At 43.1% G+C, this 21525-nt stretch overlaps 1 protein-coding gene across 3 annotated transcripts; it reads right to left on the bottom strand.

Moving 5' to 3' along the window:
- LOC149460313 (uncharacterized) lies at positions 1–21270 on the bottom strand. Of its 3 annotated transcripts, none has more exons than XM_089679846.1 (7): positions 21137–21270; positions 21004–21053; positions 19513–19623; positions 16289–16451; positions 8195–8422; positions 7931–8045; positions 1–1886 (listed from the first exon to the last, which is right to left on the bottom strand). In XM_089679846.1, the coding sequence occupies exons 4-7, from the start codon at positions 16361–16363 to the stop codon at positions 82–84; spliced, it is 2223 nt and encodes a 740-aa protein (XP_089535972.1). In that variant the 5' UTR covers positions 16364–16451; positions 19513–19623; positions 21004–21053; positions 21137–21270; the 3' UTR covers positions 1–81. The 3 variants fall into 3 exon arrangements, with proteins under 3 accessions (XP_089535972.1, XP_089535973.1, XP_089535971.1); XM_089679847.1 differs by having other exon boundaries at positions 19545–19623; XM_089679845.1 differs by lacking the exon at positions 19513–19623.
- Positions 21271–21525: the final 255 nt, after the last annotated feature.

Genomic DNA, 21525 nt, shown 5'->3' with positions numbered 1-21525 from the left:
TTCAGATTGAATATTCCATTTAATTATTCTTGCATATAAACTTTTTGAATACAGAGTAAAGCTGTAATGTAAAATTACTGGTTAGGACTTTTCTGCCACATCTTCAACCAAATGGACAGCCTGGTGCTTGACTAGTTGATAAGTCTGTGCAAAGCGTTCACCGCACATGAGGCAAGAATAAGGTTTTTCCCCCGTGTGGCTTCTTCGATGTTTGATAATACCAGAGTAATCAGAAAATCTTTTCCCACACTGCTTGCAGGAGAAAGGCTTCTCCCCAAGGTGTGTCCTCTTGTGCGTCACTAGGGATGACATCCAAGAGAAGCTTTTGCCACATTCTGAACATGTGAAGGGTTTTTCTCCAGTATGAAGTCTCTGGTGTCTTGAAAGATAGGAGTTACAGGAGAACATTTTTCCACAGTCACTACATGATACCATTTTCAGTGGCTTACTGTTGGGCTGAACTCTTCCTGTTTTCCAAGTGCTGTTTTTACTATGCTGTACAGGTTCCTTGATTAAATACTGGTGATCTAAACTGATTGAAGGCTTAATGTTTGCTTGCCAATCTATACTCAAATTGCTATTGTTTTCTGGAGTAGTATGGAAGAATTCTACTATCTTAGTTTGCGGACTGTGCATTGAACATTCTTGATAGGTTAATTGTCTCTTGCCATGACATTGTAGTGGTCTTGTGTCACAGCCAGAAATATGACTGTCCACCAGAGCAGAGTCATTTTTATCCATTGTTTTCTGTTGAAGACTATTTGTATCGTGCTCTTGGTGGACTGGTTCTGTCTTTAGACAGGTTCTTTGAAGCCCATCTGCAAAAGAGTTTGGGAGCGCATAGAAAGCATCATTGCCCTCCACTAAAGAGTCATTGATCCCTACTTTCATTGTTGAGCACACTTGGTAAGTTGGTTCTCTTTTTATATGAGCTTTTTCAAACACGTTCTGAAAGATGTTTGAGATACTTTTAGCATCGTTCTCCAAGGAACTTTGCTTTGTGTCTATAGTCTTGGTTTGATGACCATCTCGTGAGCACTCTTGTATTTTAAGTTCAGTCTTTTTATGTGTTTTTGGAGGTATGTCTTTTAAAATATTTGTGAGACTTAAGCTATGGTCACTCTGCAGACGAAAGTCACTCTCCTCTTTGTTCTTGATTTCGTGACCAATTATTGAGCATCTTTTGTTGGTTTGAACATGATCTAAAGTATGACTGTTCAACAAATTAGAGTCAATTAATTCTGTCATTTTAGGTTGATGGTCATCCAGTATGGGTATGTGTTGAGGTTTCTCTGAAAAGGACTGTGGCATAAAATCTAAAGTATACTTGTTCTCCACAAAAGAGTCTGTAATATTTCCTGTTTTTATTTGATGGCTGTCCAGTAAGCACTCTTGTTTGCTCCATGCATTATGGCTGCATGTTTTTTGAAGTATGCCTGAGAAAAGGTTTTGGATGCTGTCTAGAGATGGACTATCTCCCTGATCAGAGCTACTGATCTTTACTGTTGTATCTTCACAGCCATCCATCGCATATTCAAAATTAATTTGTTCATCCTTTATTTCTGCTCCTAAAAATGTACTAGACAGAGGTTCATGGATTAAAGTTTCATTATTCTGCATAGCTGAAAATTCTCTACTTTGTGTAGAGCCCCAGGTTTCTACTGTCATATTCTTTTGTCCATATATTTTGTCTGAACTCTCTCTTTTAGGTGAAGAGTTAGCCTCGCAACTGCTGATACTAGATACTTTAGGAGGTGTAAACCTGTTTTCTGAATTCCAGTCTATAGTGTTTGTCTCCTCCGTATTGCCATTATTGGTACAATCTCTTTCTTCTGAATCTAACTGGGAACGATAAGCAGCTTGTAAACATTGCCCATAAGGTCCATCTGTTGAAAAAAAAAAAAAATAATCTGTTAAGTTACCTCAGTGATATGCATGGCAATACTCATTCATTTCTCAGGTAATGGGTCGTGACCCATGGTTCTGTCTTTAGGCAAGACCCAAAAAGTGGGTCGTGGTCTGGGACACAGACTGGGTCATGGGGCAAGTGCCCCCTCAGGCCTCTCTAATACCCCAATAAGACATCCGGTGCCCTGACAACATAGCTTAATAAACACCACTAGCTGTACTAATATAAATGTTAACAGGGCTGGGACTGCAACTAAGGCCGGCCTTAATATTTGTATTATTGTGGCCAGCCAATGTCATTAAGGTGGTGCACTTACAAAGCGGTCCCATGGCCCTCAGGCTCATTCTTCCTTCCTCTGCGGCAGCGCTAGGAGGAAGTGACATATGACGACACTTCCTTCGTTGCTCAGAAGGGAAGAAAAGCTTCGCTGGACGGCAGAGAATGACTCCGCTAGGTAGTTTTACTGGGTTGTGACTGGCTTTTGAAAGGAGTGAAAGAAAACAGGAAAGGGATGGAGGTGGTGGGAACTAAAAGTGTGCATGAAAGGGGTGGGCTGACGGAAACCATGAAAGGCGAGGGCATGAAAAGGGGGTCAAGGTGGGTATTAAAGTAGGGTGTGAAAGGGGGATAAGGAAAGGGCATAAAAGGGGAAAAGAAGGGGTGCATGAAATGGTGGGCTAAAGCATGGCATGGAAAGGGAATATCCCTCCAACTACAAGCCGCCTTGCTGTCAAAATCATTCTACCATTCAGGACAACCTACCTTTTTGTGAGAGTGGCTTCTCATTTCTGGTTCAGCTGAAGACATAAAATAGGAACAGAATGAACATTGAACACGACCTCAGAGTTGCTTTGTCTACCATCACCCCAGACTTTGGGACATCTATCAAGAGTAAGAAGCATCCCCTGCTTTCCTATTAGATCTAATTAATTTCTTATGTTTCAATTACCGTTTATTATATTGGGTTTTTACCTGAACAGCATTTGCATATTCACTAGCAATGTGATTACTACACTATCCATTTTGGCAGGAAGAAGTTTGTTTACTGTTTACAAAGTGCATATGCATTGTAGGATACTGCACAAGTTGTTTTGTGGAATAAATTATAATGTTTTGGAAATTAAATTATTTTTGGATCACAACTTGATGACCAAGGACAAATGTGGGTCCTGAGGATCCACAGATTGAGGACCACTGATCTAAATTTTAACTTGGATTTTAGTCGAAACTGAAGAGTAAAACCACCTGAAATGTGTTACATTCCTATGACTGGTGAGATCTTTGTGCTTGTGTTCCCGGGTCTGTACACCTGCTGTTGCCTTTATGAGGGATTCCCATTCTCCTTGACAGTTTTGAAATGAATTTTAATTAATGGGGAATACAAGTACAGAGGTGGGTGGGAACACCCAAAACTAAAAGGAGGACAAGAGCAGAATTGGGAATTATGTTAGAGAGATTTTGCTGTTGATACCGAACACATATAAGAGCCGAGGGTTCATTCAGCCCACCAGGCTCTACCACTAACACTAAATTAATCAGTTTTTGGTGGACTAACCATTTAAGAGATAAGTTTGCCTTTAAAAAAAAAAAAAATAATAATAAATGCACATTTTTTTGTAGGTAACAAACTGTGCATTTATTATTATTTTATGAGCCTGTAAATCATTGCACCCATAAGCAGCAGATTGCAGGTGGGGTGACAGGCTCTTGCAAGACTGCCTGTGTAGCTATCTGCTTTTACAGTTACTTCAGTCCAGGAAGAATCAATGAACTACAAGGATACTCACTAACGCCCTTGTAGTTCATTGAGAACTACAAGCCGCCAGCTGCAAAGGCTGTCTGTACTTGTAGTGGATTCATTCACAGAACTCTGTGAATCAATGACGTGGACGTGTGGGTGGAGCCTCGCACGGCCACGGTTTTTGTTTTTTTCCCCACACATTGTAACAGCTGATGGGGACAATGATCCCTGGCTCCCTATAACAAAGAGGGGAATCTGGAGGAGAGCTGCAGGAAAGGGAACATGTTCCACCCTAAAAATGAGTGGAACATGGAACGTGTTCCCAAAGGTGAACTTGTCCTTTAAGGAATGTGTTCTGACAATACCAGCAGCCATAGACAAAAAACGTTACATACAGGTGAAACTTGAAAAATTAGAATATCGTGCAAAAGTTCATTTATTTCAGTAATGCAACTTAAAGGTGAAACTATTATATGAGATAGATGCATTACATGCAAAGCAAGATAGTTCAAGCCATGATTTGTCATAATTGTGATGATTATGGCTTACAGCTCATGAAAACCCCAAATCCACAATCTCAGAAAAATAGAATATTACATGCAATCAATAAAACAAGGATTGTACATAGAACAATATAGGACCTCTGAAAAGTATAAGCATGCATATGTACTCAGTACTTGGTTTGGGCCCCTTTTGCAGCAATTACTGCCTCAATGCGGCTTGGCATGGAAGCTATCAGCCTGTGGCACTGCTGAGGTGTTATGGAAGACCAGGATGCTTCAATAGCGGCCTTCAGCTCTTCTGTTCGGTCTCATGTCTCTCATCTTTCTCTTGGCAATGCCCCATAGATTCTCTACAGGGTTCAGGTCAGGCGAGTTTACTGGCCAATCAAGCACAGTAATCCCATGGTCATTGAACCAGGTTTTGGTGCTTTTGGCAGTGTGGGCAGGTGCCAAGTCCTGCTGGAAAATGAAGTCAGCATTCCCATAAAGCTCGTCTGCGGAAGGAAGCATGAAGTGCTCCAAAATCTCCTGGTAGACGGCTGCGTTGACCCTGGACTTAATGAAGCACAGTGGACCAACACCAGCAGATGACATGGCTTCTCAAATCAACACAGACTGTAGAAACTTCACACTGGACTTCAAGTATCTTTCAGTGTGTGCCTCTCCATTCTGCCTCCATACTCTGGGTCCTTGGTTTCCAAATGAGATGCAAAAGTTGCTCTCATCAGAAAAGAGGACTTTGGACCACTGAGCCACAGACCAGATCTGTTTTTCTTTAGCCCAGGTAAGACGCTTCTGACATTGTTTGTTGTTCAGGAGCGGCTTGACAAGAGGAATACGACATTTGAAGCCCATGTTCAGGATCCGTCTGTGTGTGGTGGCTCTTGATGCACTGACTCCAGCCTCAGTCCACTCCTTGTGAAAGTCCCCAACACTTTTGAATGGCCTTTTCCTGACAATCCTCTCCAGGCTGCGGTCATCCCTGCTCTTGTGCACCTTTTTCTTCCACATTTTTCCCTTCCACATAACTTTCTATTCATGTGCTTTGATACAGCACTTTGGGAACATCCAACTTCTTTTGCAATTACCTTTTGAGGCTTTCCCTCCTTTTGGAGGGTGTCAATGATGGTTTTCTGCACAACTGTCAGGTCAGCAGTCGTTCCCATGATTGTGATTCCTACTGAACCAGACTGAGAGACCATTTAAAGGCTCAGGAACCCTTTGCAGGTGTTATGGCTTAATTATCTGATTAGAGTGGGACACTTTGAGCTGAGAATATTGCACCTTTTCACAATATTCTAATTTTCTGAGATTGTGGATTTGGGGTTTTCATGAGCTGTAAGCCATAATCATCACAATTATGACAAATCACAGCTTGAACTATCTTGCTTTGCATGTAATGAGTCTATCTCATATATTAGTTTCACCTTTTTAAGTTGCATTACTGAAATAAATGAACTTTTGCACGATATTCTCATTTTTTGAGTTTTACCTGCAATATGGCTGACTATAAAACAGCTTGTTTATAGCCCGTCAGTGCTGTTTGCCAGCAGATTAGTCCTCTTCAGCCACCATTCTGTTTTTTTTTACTGATGAAGCAGATATGAATACTATAATCATCAGGTACTATTTATTATTATACAGGATTTATATAGCACCAACAGTTTATGTAGCACTTTACAACATAAGGGCTGACAGTGCTGTTACAATACAATTCAATACAGGAGGAATCAGAGGCTTTCTACTGCTTCTTAGGAAAAGAATCCCGTCATATGAGAAACATGGACGCTGCCCACTTCTGAAAATGCTAGCTGCCTGTTTTTTTTCCCTCACCTTCTTGATTGAAAGTATATGTAAACCCTCCCCTTGTAAAAGAAAAAAAAACATTTATAAATGCCTTTTTTTTATCCCCTTTTTGATCACATTTCCTCTGCTCTCATTTGCATAAGAGCTGTGGGAGGGGGGGGGGCTGTCAGCACAAGTTTGATCATTAGAGGAGAGCATACTGAGTTCCCAGTACAACTAGAGAACGGGCCACGGTGTGGTCAGTTTTTAATAGGAAAGCAGAGGTACTTGCAGGAACACCAGGGATTTCACACAAAGGAAGCAAAGAGAACAGGATCCTTTTTCATACAAGAACATGGTACAGCAGGCAGATATCAGGAAAATGATATGTTGGGTTTACATATTCTTTAGCATCTTAGTTGCTGATCCAAAACAAGGGTGACTCTTCTCTCTTGTTCCTGATCCTTGTTTCAGCTCAGTAATCCAGGCATTATTGAAGTATACATCCAGGCAATGAGGATTTTCAGAAGGAAGTTGACATTGATACCTCTGATATTTCTCCAATAACAGTTTCAATTTAATGAATAAGTGATTTTTTTTAAGTATGCCTTCCACTCCTGTAAGTTCTGCTTTGACATAGAATAGGCGCTTTTGGCTATTAAAAAATATTGGGTAGCTGCGGTTATAGAGTTCTGAAACCCATTCACTGGTTTCTGTTTTGTAAGTGTTCATACCTACCTTGCTGGTAAGTGCTAATCTCTTTAATGAAGCTCTACAAGCTTCTAGGTTTGTTGGATACCTGGTTCCCCAATGTGAGACTTTCCCATTGGTCCCTAAACCTAAGACACTGCTGTGACATATACTGATGCAGGGACCAGCATGTTGAACCAAAGTACACAGTAGGAGACCAGGTACTCGCCATATCTGGAAGTATGATTGGTTTTATTTATTATTACAGTTTATGCAATGCTTTTACATATTATACATTCATATCCGCTCATGCCCTCGAGCTTACAATCTAAGGTCCCAACTTCATATAATACTAGGGCCATTTAACATATGAGCATGTCTTTGGAGCATGGGAGGAAACCAGATTACTCATAGGAAATCCACACAAGGTCCTATCATACAAAGTCAAGGCCCCAGTGCTGCAAGGCTTAAAGTGGTTGTAAACCCTTACAAAGACCCAGGGAAGTGACTGGCTTCAGGTGCTACATAGAAATGAAACAAATCCTACATACATTGTATCTGTTTATCTGCCGTCTTCTCTTCTCTATATTTGTTTAACGTACCAAATTTATAAAGCCTGTTTGAGAGTTCAGAAAACTGAAATTACAAACTTCAGAGCTTAGTGAGGAGAGCTCACCCAGTGAAGTGACTGGCCTCAGGTGAAACAAATCCTCCTACATAAGTTGTACCTGTTTATCTGAAGTTCCTCTACACCAGGTCAAGATGTCAGAAAAAAAAGGGGCTGAAGTCACACTGCAAAGCTCAGTAAGGAGTGCTCTGAGAGCTGATTGGAGACAAGAGACACACCCCCTCCACACAGCTCACAGGAACAGAGCTGAGGCTGTCAATCTGCTGGAGGTCCCTCCCGTCACCATTTTTCTCTTGGTGTCAGGAAAACTTGTCAGAAGATATTTATGCCGATAGCAGAGGAATGAAACGGTAGACAGAAATGACACTTAGTACTCTTAACCGAGACAAGTACATGCTATAGAGGGATATGTTTTGTTCATATTTCATGTCTGAGGTTTACAACCACTTTAAGTGCTAACTACTATGCCACTGTGCTGACCCATGTGAAAGTTGAAGAATTTTCAGCAGCCGAAGATCTTCATCAAAGGGACGGTCTATGTTAGCACCCACCTGACAGGCAAATATGGATAGTCTTTTACAGGGGCCCATTAAAAAAATAATACTGGCAAACGTAGGTCAGCAGTGGCAACCCCCCTATTTCCCTCAGTACAGGTTGCCATTAAATGCACTTACCAGGAGAAGAATGATTCATCCCAGTCATAACTTCATATTCTTCTTTATGATGGTCCAAATATTCCCACTCCTCCATTGACAAAGACATTGCAACATCATCACACTTAATCTGCACCTGAGCCAGAAGAAAAAAAATAATAAAGTCCATCACGAGTCACTTGCTAACAATGTGTGAAGAGAATGTAAAAAACGCTCCCCAATCACTCCGCTGTTCTTACAGTGTCATGGGTTTAATGTAAGCTATAGCCATCTACTGCCACTTACATGGGTGCCACCAGGAGGTGGCAAGAAGGCTGAATCTAGAGACTCCGTCTGGGCTTCTCCCAGCATGCCATGGGTGAGCCATGAAGAAGGATTACATCCGCTCCTCCTTCTTACATGAACTGGTGAGTCCGCAGGGATTTCTAGGACAGAGTTCTTGGTTTGATAAAGGTCCTCAGAAACTTGAGAAAAGCACTTATACTGCGGCGGCTTCTTCACGATCATGTATTCCTGTACAATACAAGAAGCTGCTGATTAGCTGGACCATACATGTTAGTCCAGATGTCAGAAAGGTCTAAAATTACTCATTTACAGTCAGACTTATGGGACAATTAGGCAGTGCAAAGGAGGTATGACGATAAAGAGATACGTAGTAACACAATGCGACCAATCAGATTTGAGCTTTCATCAATACACAGCTATCAGGACTGTAAAACCGCTAATTGGTTGCGATACGTTACTGCACTTTGTTTTTTATTAAAGACCCATGCCAAGCAACACATGAAACCAATCCACAATTTATAAATGTCATCTGGCAAACACAGCAATTCTGCTAAAGTCAGAATCATCACTCATTTTACCTTGATCTACATCACCTGTAATTCACTGCAGTGAAAATTGTAAGAGCACTTACATGGTACATGGTCACTGGCAGTGTACTTCCTACATCCTTACCAATTACATGCTAGGTATTAAAACTGAAGTTTAATATGCAACTCAAAATCATAACATTGCCAAAAATGTGACACACACACACACACTTTATTAGGTACACCTGTTCAATTGCTTTGTAACACAAATTGCTAATCAGCCAATCACAAGACAGCAGCTGAATGCATTTTAGGCATCTAGAAATGAAGATGACTTGCTGAAGTTCAAACTGAGCATCAGCATGATGGAAGAAAGGAGATTTAAGTGATTTTCAACATGGCATGGTTGTTGGTGCCAGCTGGTTTCAGTATTTCAAAGACTGCTGATCTACTGGGAATTTTACGTATAACCATCTCTAGGGTTTACAGAGAATGGTCCGAAAAGGAGAAAATATCCAGTGAGTAACAGTTGTGTGGACAAAAATGCCTAGTTGATGTCAGAATAGAATGGTTCAAGATGTTGAATCTATGCCATAAAGAATTAGGGTGGCTGTGAAGGCAAAAGGAGGTCCAACCTGGAGAAGTATATACACACTCTGTAGCCAAAAGTACACACCCTTCCAAATCATTGGACTCAGGTGTTTCAATCACCTCCATGGTCACAGGTGTATAAAATTAAGCAACCCAACAAAGAAATTGTGAAAAGAGATTCACAAGAAAGCGGCTACATTATGGACAGAATGCAATACTCTGAAAAATTTCCAAAAAAAATTTGGAAATTTTTCCGAGTATCGCATTCTGTCCATAATGTAGCCGCTTTCTTGTGAATCTCTTTTCACAATTTCTTTGTTGGGTTGCATATTTTTTGGCTACTGGATGGAAGCCATATATTGGGTGATACAGCAATATATATTTGAACCTCTAAACCCCATTCTTCAGTATAAAATTAAGCACCTAGGCATGCAAACTGCTTCTACAAACATTTGTGAAAGAATGGGTCGCTCTCAGTAGGTCAGCAAATTCAAGCGTGGTACTGTGATAGATTGTGTCAGGTACCGACTGGCGGTGACTCTAGAGATCCACAGGCCGGGATTCCCCAGGGCGCGGAGTCTAAGCCCCAGTCTGCTTGTTTACCAGAGCCTCTGATGGTAGGGATGGACTTGGAGCAGGCTGAGACCCGGTCGCAGCCCCTGAGTACACCCAGCTGCGGTAGAGATAACCGCCAGTGGCACGTAGTGGATAAGAGCCTGCTGTGAAGGGGCAGAGCAGATCTGGGCAGTAGCGGATGGATCCGTGCAGGATGGATGGACGGATGCACACCGTGGAGAGATAGCGAAGTCAGGCAGGCCAGGTTGGTAACAGCGGAGGCGAAACGGTACAGAGCAGTAGGCAGAGAGTAATCGGGTCATGGCCCAGGTTCAGCAGCAGGAGGTCAGATAATCAGGACAGGCATAAGAGAAGTCAAGACAAGCCAGGGGTCAGGGCAGGAGACAGTCAACAGCAATCAGGGTCAGGCTAGGTCGGCAACAAGGCAATCTCAGGAACAGAATGAGCAGGAACAAGACCTTATGGCAATTTGAGTATGCAAGGGGTCGATTTAAATAGTGCGCCTTGCGCTGTCATTGGTGCCAGGCGCTTGTCCACGTGCGCGAGTGCGCATGCGCAGCCACGATTGTTGCCGCGGTCGCCTATGTCCTAGTGCCCGCATGCTGGTGCGCATTCGTAATCTGTGCATGCGCAGACCCGTGCGCCGCGGCGGACCTTGAGTTCCCTGACAGATTGCCACCTGTGCAATAAGTTTATCTGCGAAATTTCCTTGCTACTAAATATTCCACGGTCAAGTGTTAGTGGTATTGTAATGAAGTGGAAGCAACTGGTAACCATAGCAAGTTAGCCACAAAGTGGTAGGCCATGTAAAATGACAGAGCGGGGTCAGCGCATGCTGAAGCTCACAGTGCGCCAACTGTCTGCAGACTCAATAGCTAAAGACCTTCAAACTTCATGTGGCCTTCAGATTAGCACACAAAAAGTGTGTAGGGAGCTTCATGGAATGGATTTCCATGGCCGAGCAGCTGCATCCAAGCCTTACATCACCAAATGCAATGCAAAGCGACAGATGCAGTGGTGGAAAGCACGCTGCCACTGGAATCTTGAGGGAACTCTTAAGGCATCAGCATACCAAGATATTTTGGACAATTTCATGCTCCCAACTTTTTGGGAACAGTTTGGGGATGATCCCTTCCTGTTCCAACATGACAGCGCACTAGTGCACAAAGCAAGGTCCATAAAGACATGGATGAGTGAGTTTGGGGTGGAGGAACTTGACTGGCCTGCACAGAGTCCTGACCTCAATCCCATAGAACACCTTTGGGATGAATTAGAGCGGAGACTGTGAGCCAGGCCTTCTCGTCCGACATCAGTGCCTGACCTCACAAATGTGTTTCTGGAAGAATGGTCAAACATTCCCATAGACTCCTAAGTCTTGTAGACAGCCTTTCCAGAAGAGTTGAAGCTGTTATAGCTGCAAAGGGCGGGGCCAACTCAATATTGAACCCTACGGACTAAGACTGGGATGCCATTAAAGTTCATGTGTGGAATTTAACCCATTTCACGAATTTAAGCAGTAATTAGATAACTTCATATTCACGTGTGAACTTATTGGTTAAATCTTATTCCAAGGTACCAAGCTACCTCAAGGAGTCACATACAGGAAGGAGTGGGGGAGGAATCCCAACATGTCATGACACATATGGTAACCAAACAGGGCATTTCAAGTACAAGAAGGAGCATCATACTACATGGCACACAGTATCTATAATATATTTAAGGAGAAAATTAATCCAAACGTCATTACCTGGGAATGGTGTACTCCTCACCATTTAATCAGTAAGTGCACACTTCCATGTGTAGTTATCTAATTACTGCTTAAATTAGTGAGATGAGTTGAACGCCACTATAATACTGTCTTTGGTTAGGATTTGAGCGATTCATCCCTGATTGCAACTGCACATATCGAATGTATTTCTCTTTGGTTAGGTTATTCTGCCTTCTAAAGCACATGAATGTTCCAGATGAAGCAAATCTGTGAAATGTGTTCATAAATCTATATACTTATTTCTTGAAGATATGTATATAGTATACACCTCAAATTATTTCTGTTATATGATGTAACCATGTTTATAGGGTAATGTGATATCCCCACTTTTTAAAGATTGTCTTTTAATCTTTTGTAAATAAAAGTTGTACATTTTTATATGCCTTCTATCGGAACCAGTAAATTCCTCCTCCTCTTCCCCTCTGGAGATCCTTTTGGTGTGAAGTTTATTCTGCTAGTATTTTGCCTTCCTTGGTTCCTCTAACCCCCCCCATCAACATGCTAATGACATTTTTAAATAAGACCTTTTCCATTTTCATTACATACCTTATTTTAGACCCAGTAATGACATCACCGGGTCTCTGTGCAATGCAGGCAGATTGCGGCTGGTGGTGTGCATTGTTTCCTGAAAACATCTCAGCACTGCCTCAGTGCTCTTCTCAAGAAACCCACAGCCCTAATGCAAGCAGGGGGCTGGCTTTTCAGAAGAGTTATACATATATCAAAATGCATAGATGGTGGATGTCAATCTGGAGGAGTGGGCATTTCTAGGCAGGCTGTATTTGTATGTAGACCTTCCTAGGTAATGCCCACATGTGATGCTGAACCTACAAAAGTGGCCACAGTGAACTTGGGCAAACCAAGCTGCTGTGAGGTTAGGGCTGCCACCTAGCCGGTATTTTACCTGCCTGACTGGTAAACATTGGAATTGTTTCCAATGTTGTTAATAGAAAAAGACCATAAGGCCATTTTATTTTTCAAAAAAAAAGTGCCAAGCATAGGTTAAATGAATTGAGCATGACTTGTAGGCAGTCAGGTTCAGGTCATTCCAGCAGCCATTTTCCTATCATTCTTCGCACCAAGAGTTTAGAAATGTAGGGGGTTTTTAATGAAGCTTCCAGTACTGGGAGAACTGGTGTAAGACAGCTACTCTAATGGGGGCCATAGATGGGTCGAAAATCGGCTGATTTTTCGGCCGAAAATAAAATCGGCCGATTTTTGGATCGTTAGTGGGCCATTTGTTCGGCCGTTTTTCGGTATTTTGGCAGATTTTTTTTATCGGTAAAGTTGGAAAAAAATCGGCCGATTTTGCCGATCGGCCGATTTTCGCGGCAATGATGGGCAAATCGGCCGATTTTTTACCAATAAAAAAATCTGCTCATGAGCAGTGACCTGCAAGAGGAAGACAAAAAGAAGAAGAGGAAGAGGATGAAGAAGAAGAAGAAGAAGAAGAGGAGGAAGAAGAAGAAGAGGATGATGAAGAAGAAGAAGAGGATGATGATGAAGAAGAAGAAGAAATAGAAGAGGATGAAGAAGAAGAAAAAGAAGAGGATGATGATGAAGAAGAAGAAGAGGATGAAGAAGAAGAGGATGAAGAAGAAGAAGAGGATGATGATGAGGAAGAAGAAGAAGAGGATGAAGAAGAAGAATAAGAGTTTGAAGAAGAGGATGAAGAAAAGGATGAAGAAGAAGAGGATGAAGAAGAAGAAGAGGATGAAGAAGAGGATGAAGAAGAAGAAGAGGAAGAAGAGGATGAAAAATAAGAGGAATTCCAGTCCGGCAAAAAGTGTCCCTGCAGAGAGCTCCGCTATTTCTTTGACAGTCCCTTGACATTTATAGCGGTTGCAACATTGTATCTATTTGTTTCCAAATAAAAACATCTGTATCCTAAATGGATACAAATAGATACATTGTTGCAACCGCTATAACTGTCAAAGAAATAGCAGAGCTCTCTGCGGGGACACTTTTTGCCGGCTGTAGACGGGATGAAAATCGGCCGATTTTTTTTTACCATTGCTGGTAACGTCGGCCGCTTGAACGACCCATTTTTCGTTTTTTTTAAAGAAAAATCGGCCGTTTTTCTCCCAGTCTATGGCCTGCATTAGTTTAACTCTGAAATAAAGTATCCACTACATCAGCAGTCTCCAAACGGTGTCCTGTGTGCCCAATGCGGCCCCTTGCTTGACTTTATCTGGCTCTAGTGGCATTGTTCCTTCCACTGATACCAACAAAGAGGCACCATTCCTCCCACTGACACCAGCACAGGGACAATATTCCTCCTTCTGACACCAACAGTGGTGCGATATTCCTTCGACTGACACCAACAATGAGGCACCATTCCTTCCAATGACACCAGCACAGGGACAATATTCCTCCTTCTGACACCAACAGTGGTGCGATTTTCCTTCGACTGACACCAACAATGAGGCACCATTCCTTCCAATGACACCAGCACAGGGACAATATTCCTCCTTCTGACACCAACAGTGGTGCGATTTTCCTTCGTCTGACACCAACAATGAGGCACCATTCCTTCCAATGACACCAATAGGGCTCATTCCTCCTACTGACACCAACAGTGGGGCACTATATTTCTTACTAATACCAATGATGGGGCACTATATCTCCTCCTACTGACCCTACTGTAATTTATTCTACTCCCACTGACCACCAAGTCTGAGACATTGCCTATTCCCATTGGGTGCAGTATGGCCCCCCTAAAGTCTGAAGGACAGTAAAATGCTCTACAATAAAGCACACACCTCACGCCGAACACTTAACCTACCTTTAAATCAAACCTTTTGATTACCCAATACTAAACATTTAACCCCCAATCTAGACTTTGCTCCCCAACACTAAATGTTTATTCTGTCCAAACCTAACTCATCAGTGATCCCCTAAGACCTCTCTTCAGCCTGTAAATCCCTAAAAGCTAAGGTTGGCCATCGAGAACATTTTCTTTTGTTTTTCCGATCAGCCAGTGGGCTAAAAGAACGAACAAAAATGGATTACTCCATGTCCACAATCAAGGTGGATGAAGGAATCTTCCCCACTGTGCTACTGTATTCAGACAGGAGGACTCCCCTGCTGTCAGAATACACTGATCAGGGGCTGCAGCCGCTGATTGACAAAAGTTTTCCAACATTCCTATTCAACAGAAGTCGATCATTAGCCAGCTTCAGCCTAACACTAATATAACATCTAAACTAAAGCTGGCCATAGATGATTTGAAAATCGACTGGTTCAGCAGGGACTGGACAAATCTTGAGCAGTGTGTTACCTTCCCTGCTTGACATATAGACGATCTTTAGTTTGACTTCAAACGGACAAGTTGGAAGACTTTTGTTGACCAGACGCTGCAGGCATTGATCAGTGTATTCTGACAGCACCAGGTCCTGCTGTCACAATACAATGACCCAGTAAGAGGATTTCTCTATCCACCTCACTTGGGTGACCCTGTTAGTTTAAAAAAAAAAAAAACAAAACACCCATTTATGCCCAGCTTAATGCAGAGCTCCACCCAAAAGGGGAGGTTCTGCTTAAGGCCTCGTCCCCTGCTCGCTGTCAAGGATTGGCACCTTTGGGGAGGGGGGGGGGGGTTGGGTGGGCACCTGATTTTGACAGGTACCCACTCCCACTTTCGCTGCGATCGCCTAAGCCAGGGGTAGGCAACCTACAGCTCTCTAGCTGTTGTGGAACTACATTTCCCATGAGGCATTGCAACATTACAAAACTGACAGTTACAGCTATGACTTGCAGAGGCATGATGGAACTTGTAGTCCTGCAACAGCTGGAGAGCCACAGGTTGCCTACCCCTGGCCTAGGCGATAGGAAGCGGAAGTTGTCCTCCCTACCCCCACGTAGTCTTCTGGGACATGTGACAGGTCCCAGAAGACTACAGGAACATTCACAAGGTGCAGCACAGTGGGCACCCAGCTGTGAAGCAGCAAGTTGTCAAAGCCGGGTGCCCACATTTAAGATGCACAAACGAACAAATTTGCCAGTACACCACAGATCTCAATATGGTCCAAAAAGATCACATCACAAAGAAAAGTGCAACGTTTCGGAGCCGCACAGGACCCCTTCGTCAGGCATGTGACACACTTAAGATGCCGTCACAAGGGAGCGAGAACGGCTGGTGAAACCGGCTGCGGTCAGGATACCACTGGATCGAGGGAAAGGTGAGTTTCTGTTTTTTGAAAGTCAGAAACTACAGTTTTTGGCAGAGAGCCTTCCCAGCTGGCAAAACACAATGATCAATGCTAGTGGCTATAGCCGCTGGCAGTAATCACATCTGAAAAATCCAACAAGCTAGTTGTATTGAGGGATCGTCTTCACTACAACCAGCCTGCCCATAGATGGATCGAATCTCGGTCGGTTCCTGCTGAACCAGCCAAGATTCGATCCATCTATGGCTGGCTTAAGTGCCGTAACCCATATTCTACTACATAACCATTTCATGCTGTGCCAAAATCATGAACGTCTTGCACCGAAAACCTTACAGAGCGGAGATCAGTAGAGAAGCATAATGACAGGAAAACAGAAGGTGTCAGAAATAGACGTCACAATGAAGAATCAAAAAGTCAAAAATGGTCATATAGAAGCCTGGAATTCCGTTCTGTCTGTTCTCACCTCTCCTGTCATTAGGTAGATGATTTCCAGGATGTGACTGATGACCTTCTCTGTCTGCATTGTACAGCCGTTCATCTTCTATCTCAGCAAAGGTCACAGGCTATGGGGGAACTATTGAGGCTCTCCTTCTACACCACTTGGACTTGTATGTCCTTCAATAGACCTGTGTTAAAAAAAGATATTATAGCATAAGTGAGATCCTCATTTGATTGAATCCATCTGTCATAAGTAAGTACACACTCCAACATACACTATATTGCCAGAAGTATTTGGACACCCCTCCAAATCACTGGATTCAGGTGTTCCAATCACCTCCATGACCACAGGTATATAAAATCAAGCCCCTAGGCATGCAGACTGCTTCTCCAAACATTTGTGAAAGAATGGGTCGCTCTCAGGAGCTCAGTGAATTCAAGCGTGGTATATGATAGGTTGTCACCTGTGCAATAAGTCCATCCATGAAATTTAATTGCCACTAAATATTCCAGTCAGCTGTTAGTGGTATTATAACAAAGTGGAAGCGACTGGGAACAACAGCAACTCAGTCACGAAGTGGTTGGCCGCGTAAATCGACAGAGCGGGGTCAGAACATGCTGAAGCGCACAGTGCGCAGAAGTCGCCAACTGTCTGCAGAGTCAATAGCTAAAGACCTCCAAACTTCATGTGGCTTTCAGATTAGCATAATAACAGTGCATAAAGAGCTTCATGGAATGGGTTTCCATGGCCGAGCAGCTGCATCCAAGCCTTACATAACCATATGCAATGCAAAGTGTTGGATGCCATGGTGTAAAGCACGCCGCCACTGGACTCTAAAGCAGTGGAGATGTGTTTTTTGGAGTGATGAATCACGCTTCTCTGTTTGGAAATCCAATGGATGTGTCATGCTTTGGTGGTTGCCAGGAGAACGGTACTTGCCTGATTGCATTGTGCCAAGTTTGGTAAAGTTGATCCAGGGAATATCTGATTGCCATGGAATATTAGGAAAGAATTTTTTTCCCTGCGGGAGCAAAGTGGATCATGCTTTGCTGAGTTTCTTTTGCCTTCCTCTGGATCAACTGTGGGTATAGGATTATAACTTTTTTTTTTTAATGGTTGAATTGGATGGACTTTTGTTTTTTTTCAGCAAGACAAACTATGTAAGTGTAAAGTTTGGTGGAGGGGGGATTATGGTGTGGGGATGTTTTTCAGGGGTTGGGCTTGGCCCTCTAGTTCCAGTGAAAGGAACTCATAGGGCGTCAGCATACCAAGACATTTTGAACAATTTCATGGTCCCAACTTTGTGGGAACAGTTTGGGGATGGCCTCTACCTGTTCCAACATGACTGCGCACCAGTGCACAAAGCAAGGTCCATAAAGACATGGATGAGTGCGTTTGGGGTGGAGGAATTTGACTGACCTGTACAGAGTCCTGACCTCAACCCGATAGAACATCTTTGGGATGAATTAGAGTGGAGACTGCGAACCAGGCCTTCTCGTCCGACATCAGTGCCTGACCTCACAAATGTGCTTCTGGAAGAATGATCAAACATTCCCATAGACACACTCCTAAACCTTGTGGACAGCCTTCCCAGAAGAGTTGAAGCTGTTATAGCTGCAAAGGGTGGGCCAACTCAATATTGAACCCTACGGACTAAGACTGGGATGCCATTAAAGTTCATGTGTGGAATTTAACTCATACCACTAATTTAGGCAGTAATTAGATAACTTCATATTCACGTGTGAACTTATTGGTTAAATCTTATTCCAAGGTGCCAAGCTACCTCAAGGAGTCACATACAGGAAGGAGGAGGGGAGGAATCCCAACATGTCATGACACATGGTAACCAAACAGGGCATTTCAAGTACCATAATTCCCAAGCCTATAAAGAAGGAGGAGCATCATACTACATGGCACACAGTATCTATAATATATTTAAGGAGAAAATTAATCCAAACGTCAATACCTGGGAATGGTGTACTCCTCACCATTTAATCAGTAAGTGCACACTTCCATGTGTAGTTATCTAATTACTGCTTAAATTAGTGAGATGAGTTGAACGCCACTATAATGCTGTCTTTGGTTAGGATTTGAGCGATTCATCCCTGATTGCAACTGCACATATCGAATGTATTTCTCTTTAGTAGGGTTATTCTTCCTTCTAAAGCACATGAAGCATTCCCAGAAGAGTTAAAGATGTTATAGCTGCAAAGGGTGGGCCAACTCAATATTGAACCCTACAGACTAAAGCCGGCCATACATGGGTCAAATTCTGAAAGAATTTTCTTAAAAAATCTAATCTAAAAATTTTCTTTTGAATTTCGCTCCATTAGTGGGCCACAGCAATGGCTGATTTTCGAGCGACCATTAAATCTGAGTGATCGGGCATGTTGGACATTTTTTGAAGAACGAACAAATTTCTAATCAATGATAGGAGAATCGTGCGAGAAATGTAATTGAAAAAGAAATGAGTGGTGACCTGGGAAGAAAGGAAAATTCTTGGTCAAAGAAAACTCGTTCGTAATTCGACCCATGTATGGCCTGCCTAAGACTGGGATGCCATTAAAGTTCATGTGCGTGGAAAGGCAGGCGTCCCAATACTTTTAGCAATATAGTATACATTACAATAGGTGAACAGCACTATTCAGAACCTGCCAGTAGTCCCATATTTAGGCCATTGTGAAAGTTTTACTTAAAGCTTAACTCCAGGTTTAAGCTTAAAGCGATTCTAAAAGTTCAGTTCATTTTTTTTGTAAAAAAACACACATGTCTATACTTACCTACTGTGTGCAGTGGTTTTAAACAGAGCAGCCTGGATCCTCCTCTTCTCGGGTTCCCAGCAGGCTCTCCTGGCCCCTCCTTCCTGTCGGGTGCCCCTACAGCAAGCAGCTTGCTATGGGGGCACCTGCTGCTCTGTGTGTCCATTCGCACACAGAGCTATGGCTTGGCCCCGCCCCCTCCTCATTGGCCAACTGGCTGTGATTGACAGCAGTGGGAGCCAATGAGGGCCTGTTGTTCACATCACTGGATCGTGATGAGGCTCAAGTAAGTATTGAGGGGGCTGGGGGGATGCTGCACACAGGAGGGTTTTAACCTTCATGCACAGAATGCATGAAGGTAAAATAGCTTGAGCCTTTATAACCACTTTAAAGTATATGGAAATTCTCACCTTGTAAAACAACCCATTCCGTTTAAAATAGAAATGAAAAGCAAACATTTGTGTGCAAATATAAAAACATTATTAATACCTTTTTCCACTTTTTTAGCAGTGATCACATACCCTCTGTTCTCAGCTGCACAAGGAGCTCGGACAGCTAGGGCTGGAGAAACAGCTGCACACTGGTCTTCCCATTGAAAGGCTGTGCAGGGGAGGATGTGTCAGGACAAGTCTGATCATTGGAGGAGAACAGGCTGAGTTAGCACAGCCAGAACATTGACCACACTGTGCTCCAGGGGTGGACTGACAACTCATGGGGCCCCTGGGCAATAAGGGATCATGGGGCTCCTGTGTCCTCGCCCACACCCAAAAAAGCCAATGAAAGGTACCAGGGGCATCTCATGGGGCCCCCTACTGACCCCGGGCCCTCGGGTAGTGCCCGAGTGCTCGAATGGTCAGTCCGCCCCTGCTGTGCTCTCATGCCTAGTGTGGTCAGTTTTTAACAGGAAAGCAGAGGACTGACAGGAACAGCAGGGATTTCGCACAAAGCAAGCCATACAAAGAGAATGGGATACTTTTTCATACAAGTACATGGTACAGCAGGCACATACCAGGAATATGAAATACTGGGTTTACATATTCTTTAATAATACCTAAGCATATTGGTCCAGCTGGGAACAATGTAATTATACATATCTGTAACCTGAGGGACTGCCGTGGAAGCTAACAATCACTGTAGTAGTTGGCGCTACTACAGTGATCACTGAAGTCCTGCAGGTTCTGTACTGAGCAGTTTCCTCATTGCATACTAACCACAGAAGGTTGTTCTTTCAGCATCACCTCCATTTACAGAATGCCTTTTATTTTTTTGGACGAGATTGAGAGGAGGGGTGGTAACATCACAACCTCCATCCCAACCAATCAGAGAATGCCTTGTATTCATTGAAAAAATACAAAGCATTCTGCGAATGGTGTTGGTGCTGGGCGAGCGACCCCCTGTGATCAGTATGCAGTGGGGCAGCACAGGACCCAGAAGATTGCAGAGATCACTGTAGTAGTGCCAACAGCGTCCCCTCTGGTGTGAGATATACTTACACTGAGCCTAGCTGGACCAATGTAACTATGTAATTAAGATCATAACATGATGTGCAATGTCAGGCGTCATGCATATGCTCTTTGTTGTGCGTTGTCATGCTGTGGAGCAGCTGCTTTGCTCTCACTGGGATGTCTTACGCAGTCATGGGAGCTCATGAACCCTTTTCAAGCCTTGCGTGTTTTTTAAGATGCCATTAAAGAAGAAGAATAATAATAATAATAATAAATAAAAAAATAAATGAATAATAATAATAATACTTAATAGAAATAATAATTAGTGAATGGCACAGCAAGTGGTTTTTGTGTATGCGTGGTTGGTAAATGTGCGTCCATGCACTGCTATAATGTAAATGCACAAGATCCCACACTACAAATGCAACAGAAACTATTTCCAGTTACTGGAACGTTCTCAAGCCAGAGGGAGCATATGAAAAGTTATATTGCACATCACCATTGTCCTCTATAGGGACTAGTAAATAATCCTGACCTGTTTTGAATCAGATCTGCCTGGAAATCCATTCTTCTAATAAATAAAATCTGTAATAGAAATACATGGAGATGTCACCAAACTCATCACTGCACAATCATCACAGAGAAGAAATAGGATTGACATCACTGACCTCAGCAGAATCATTTCTATATCCAGAAATGAGGTCATTGCAGGGAACAATGGTGACAGGTTCTCTTCCTACCAAACATCTACAATGTAACCCTGCAGAGATCTCACCTTACATGTTACCACCAACCCCTCCCCCCTCCATCCCCCCACTCTGCTCCTCTCCTCAATGCTCATTGGCAGTTGCACAGACAAGGGGCCCCTCCCCCTAGCCTCTGTGGCTGATGGGAGTTGTAGTCCCAGGATCTCCTCCCTGCAAAGCCAAGCTATCCCAGCATGCCCTGCAATCCATTCGATGACCAACCTCCAATCAGAGCTGGGACTTTACATTGAGCTGTCTGGACTTGTAGCCAGTAAGAGGTTTCTGCTTTGTAAGAACTACAAGTCCCACAA

This window comes from Staurois parvus, unplaced genomic scaffold (assembly GCF_062004578.1).
Source record: "Staurois parvus isolate SC_StPar_1 unplaced genomic scaffold, SC_StPar_1.0 ptg000232l, whole genome shotgun sequence".
NCBI lineage: Eukaryota > Metazoa > Chordata > Amphibia > Anura > Ranidae > Staurois > Staurois parvus.
The sequence above is the reverse complement of the archived record's forward strand: the minus strand, read 5'-3'. Positions and strand labels throughout refer to the sequence as shown.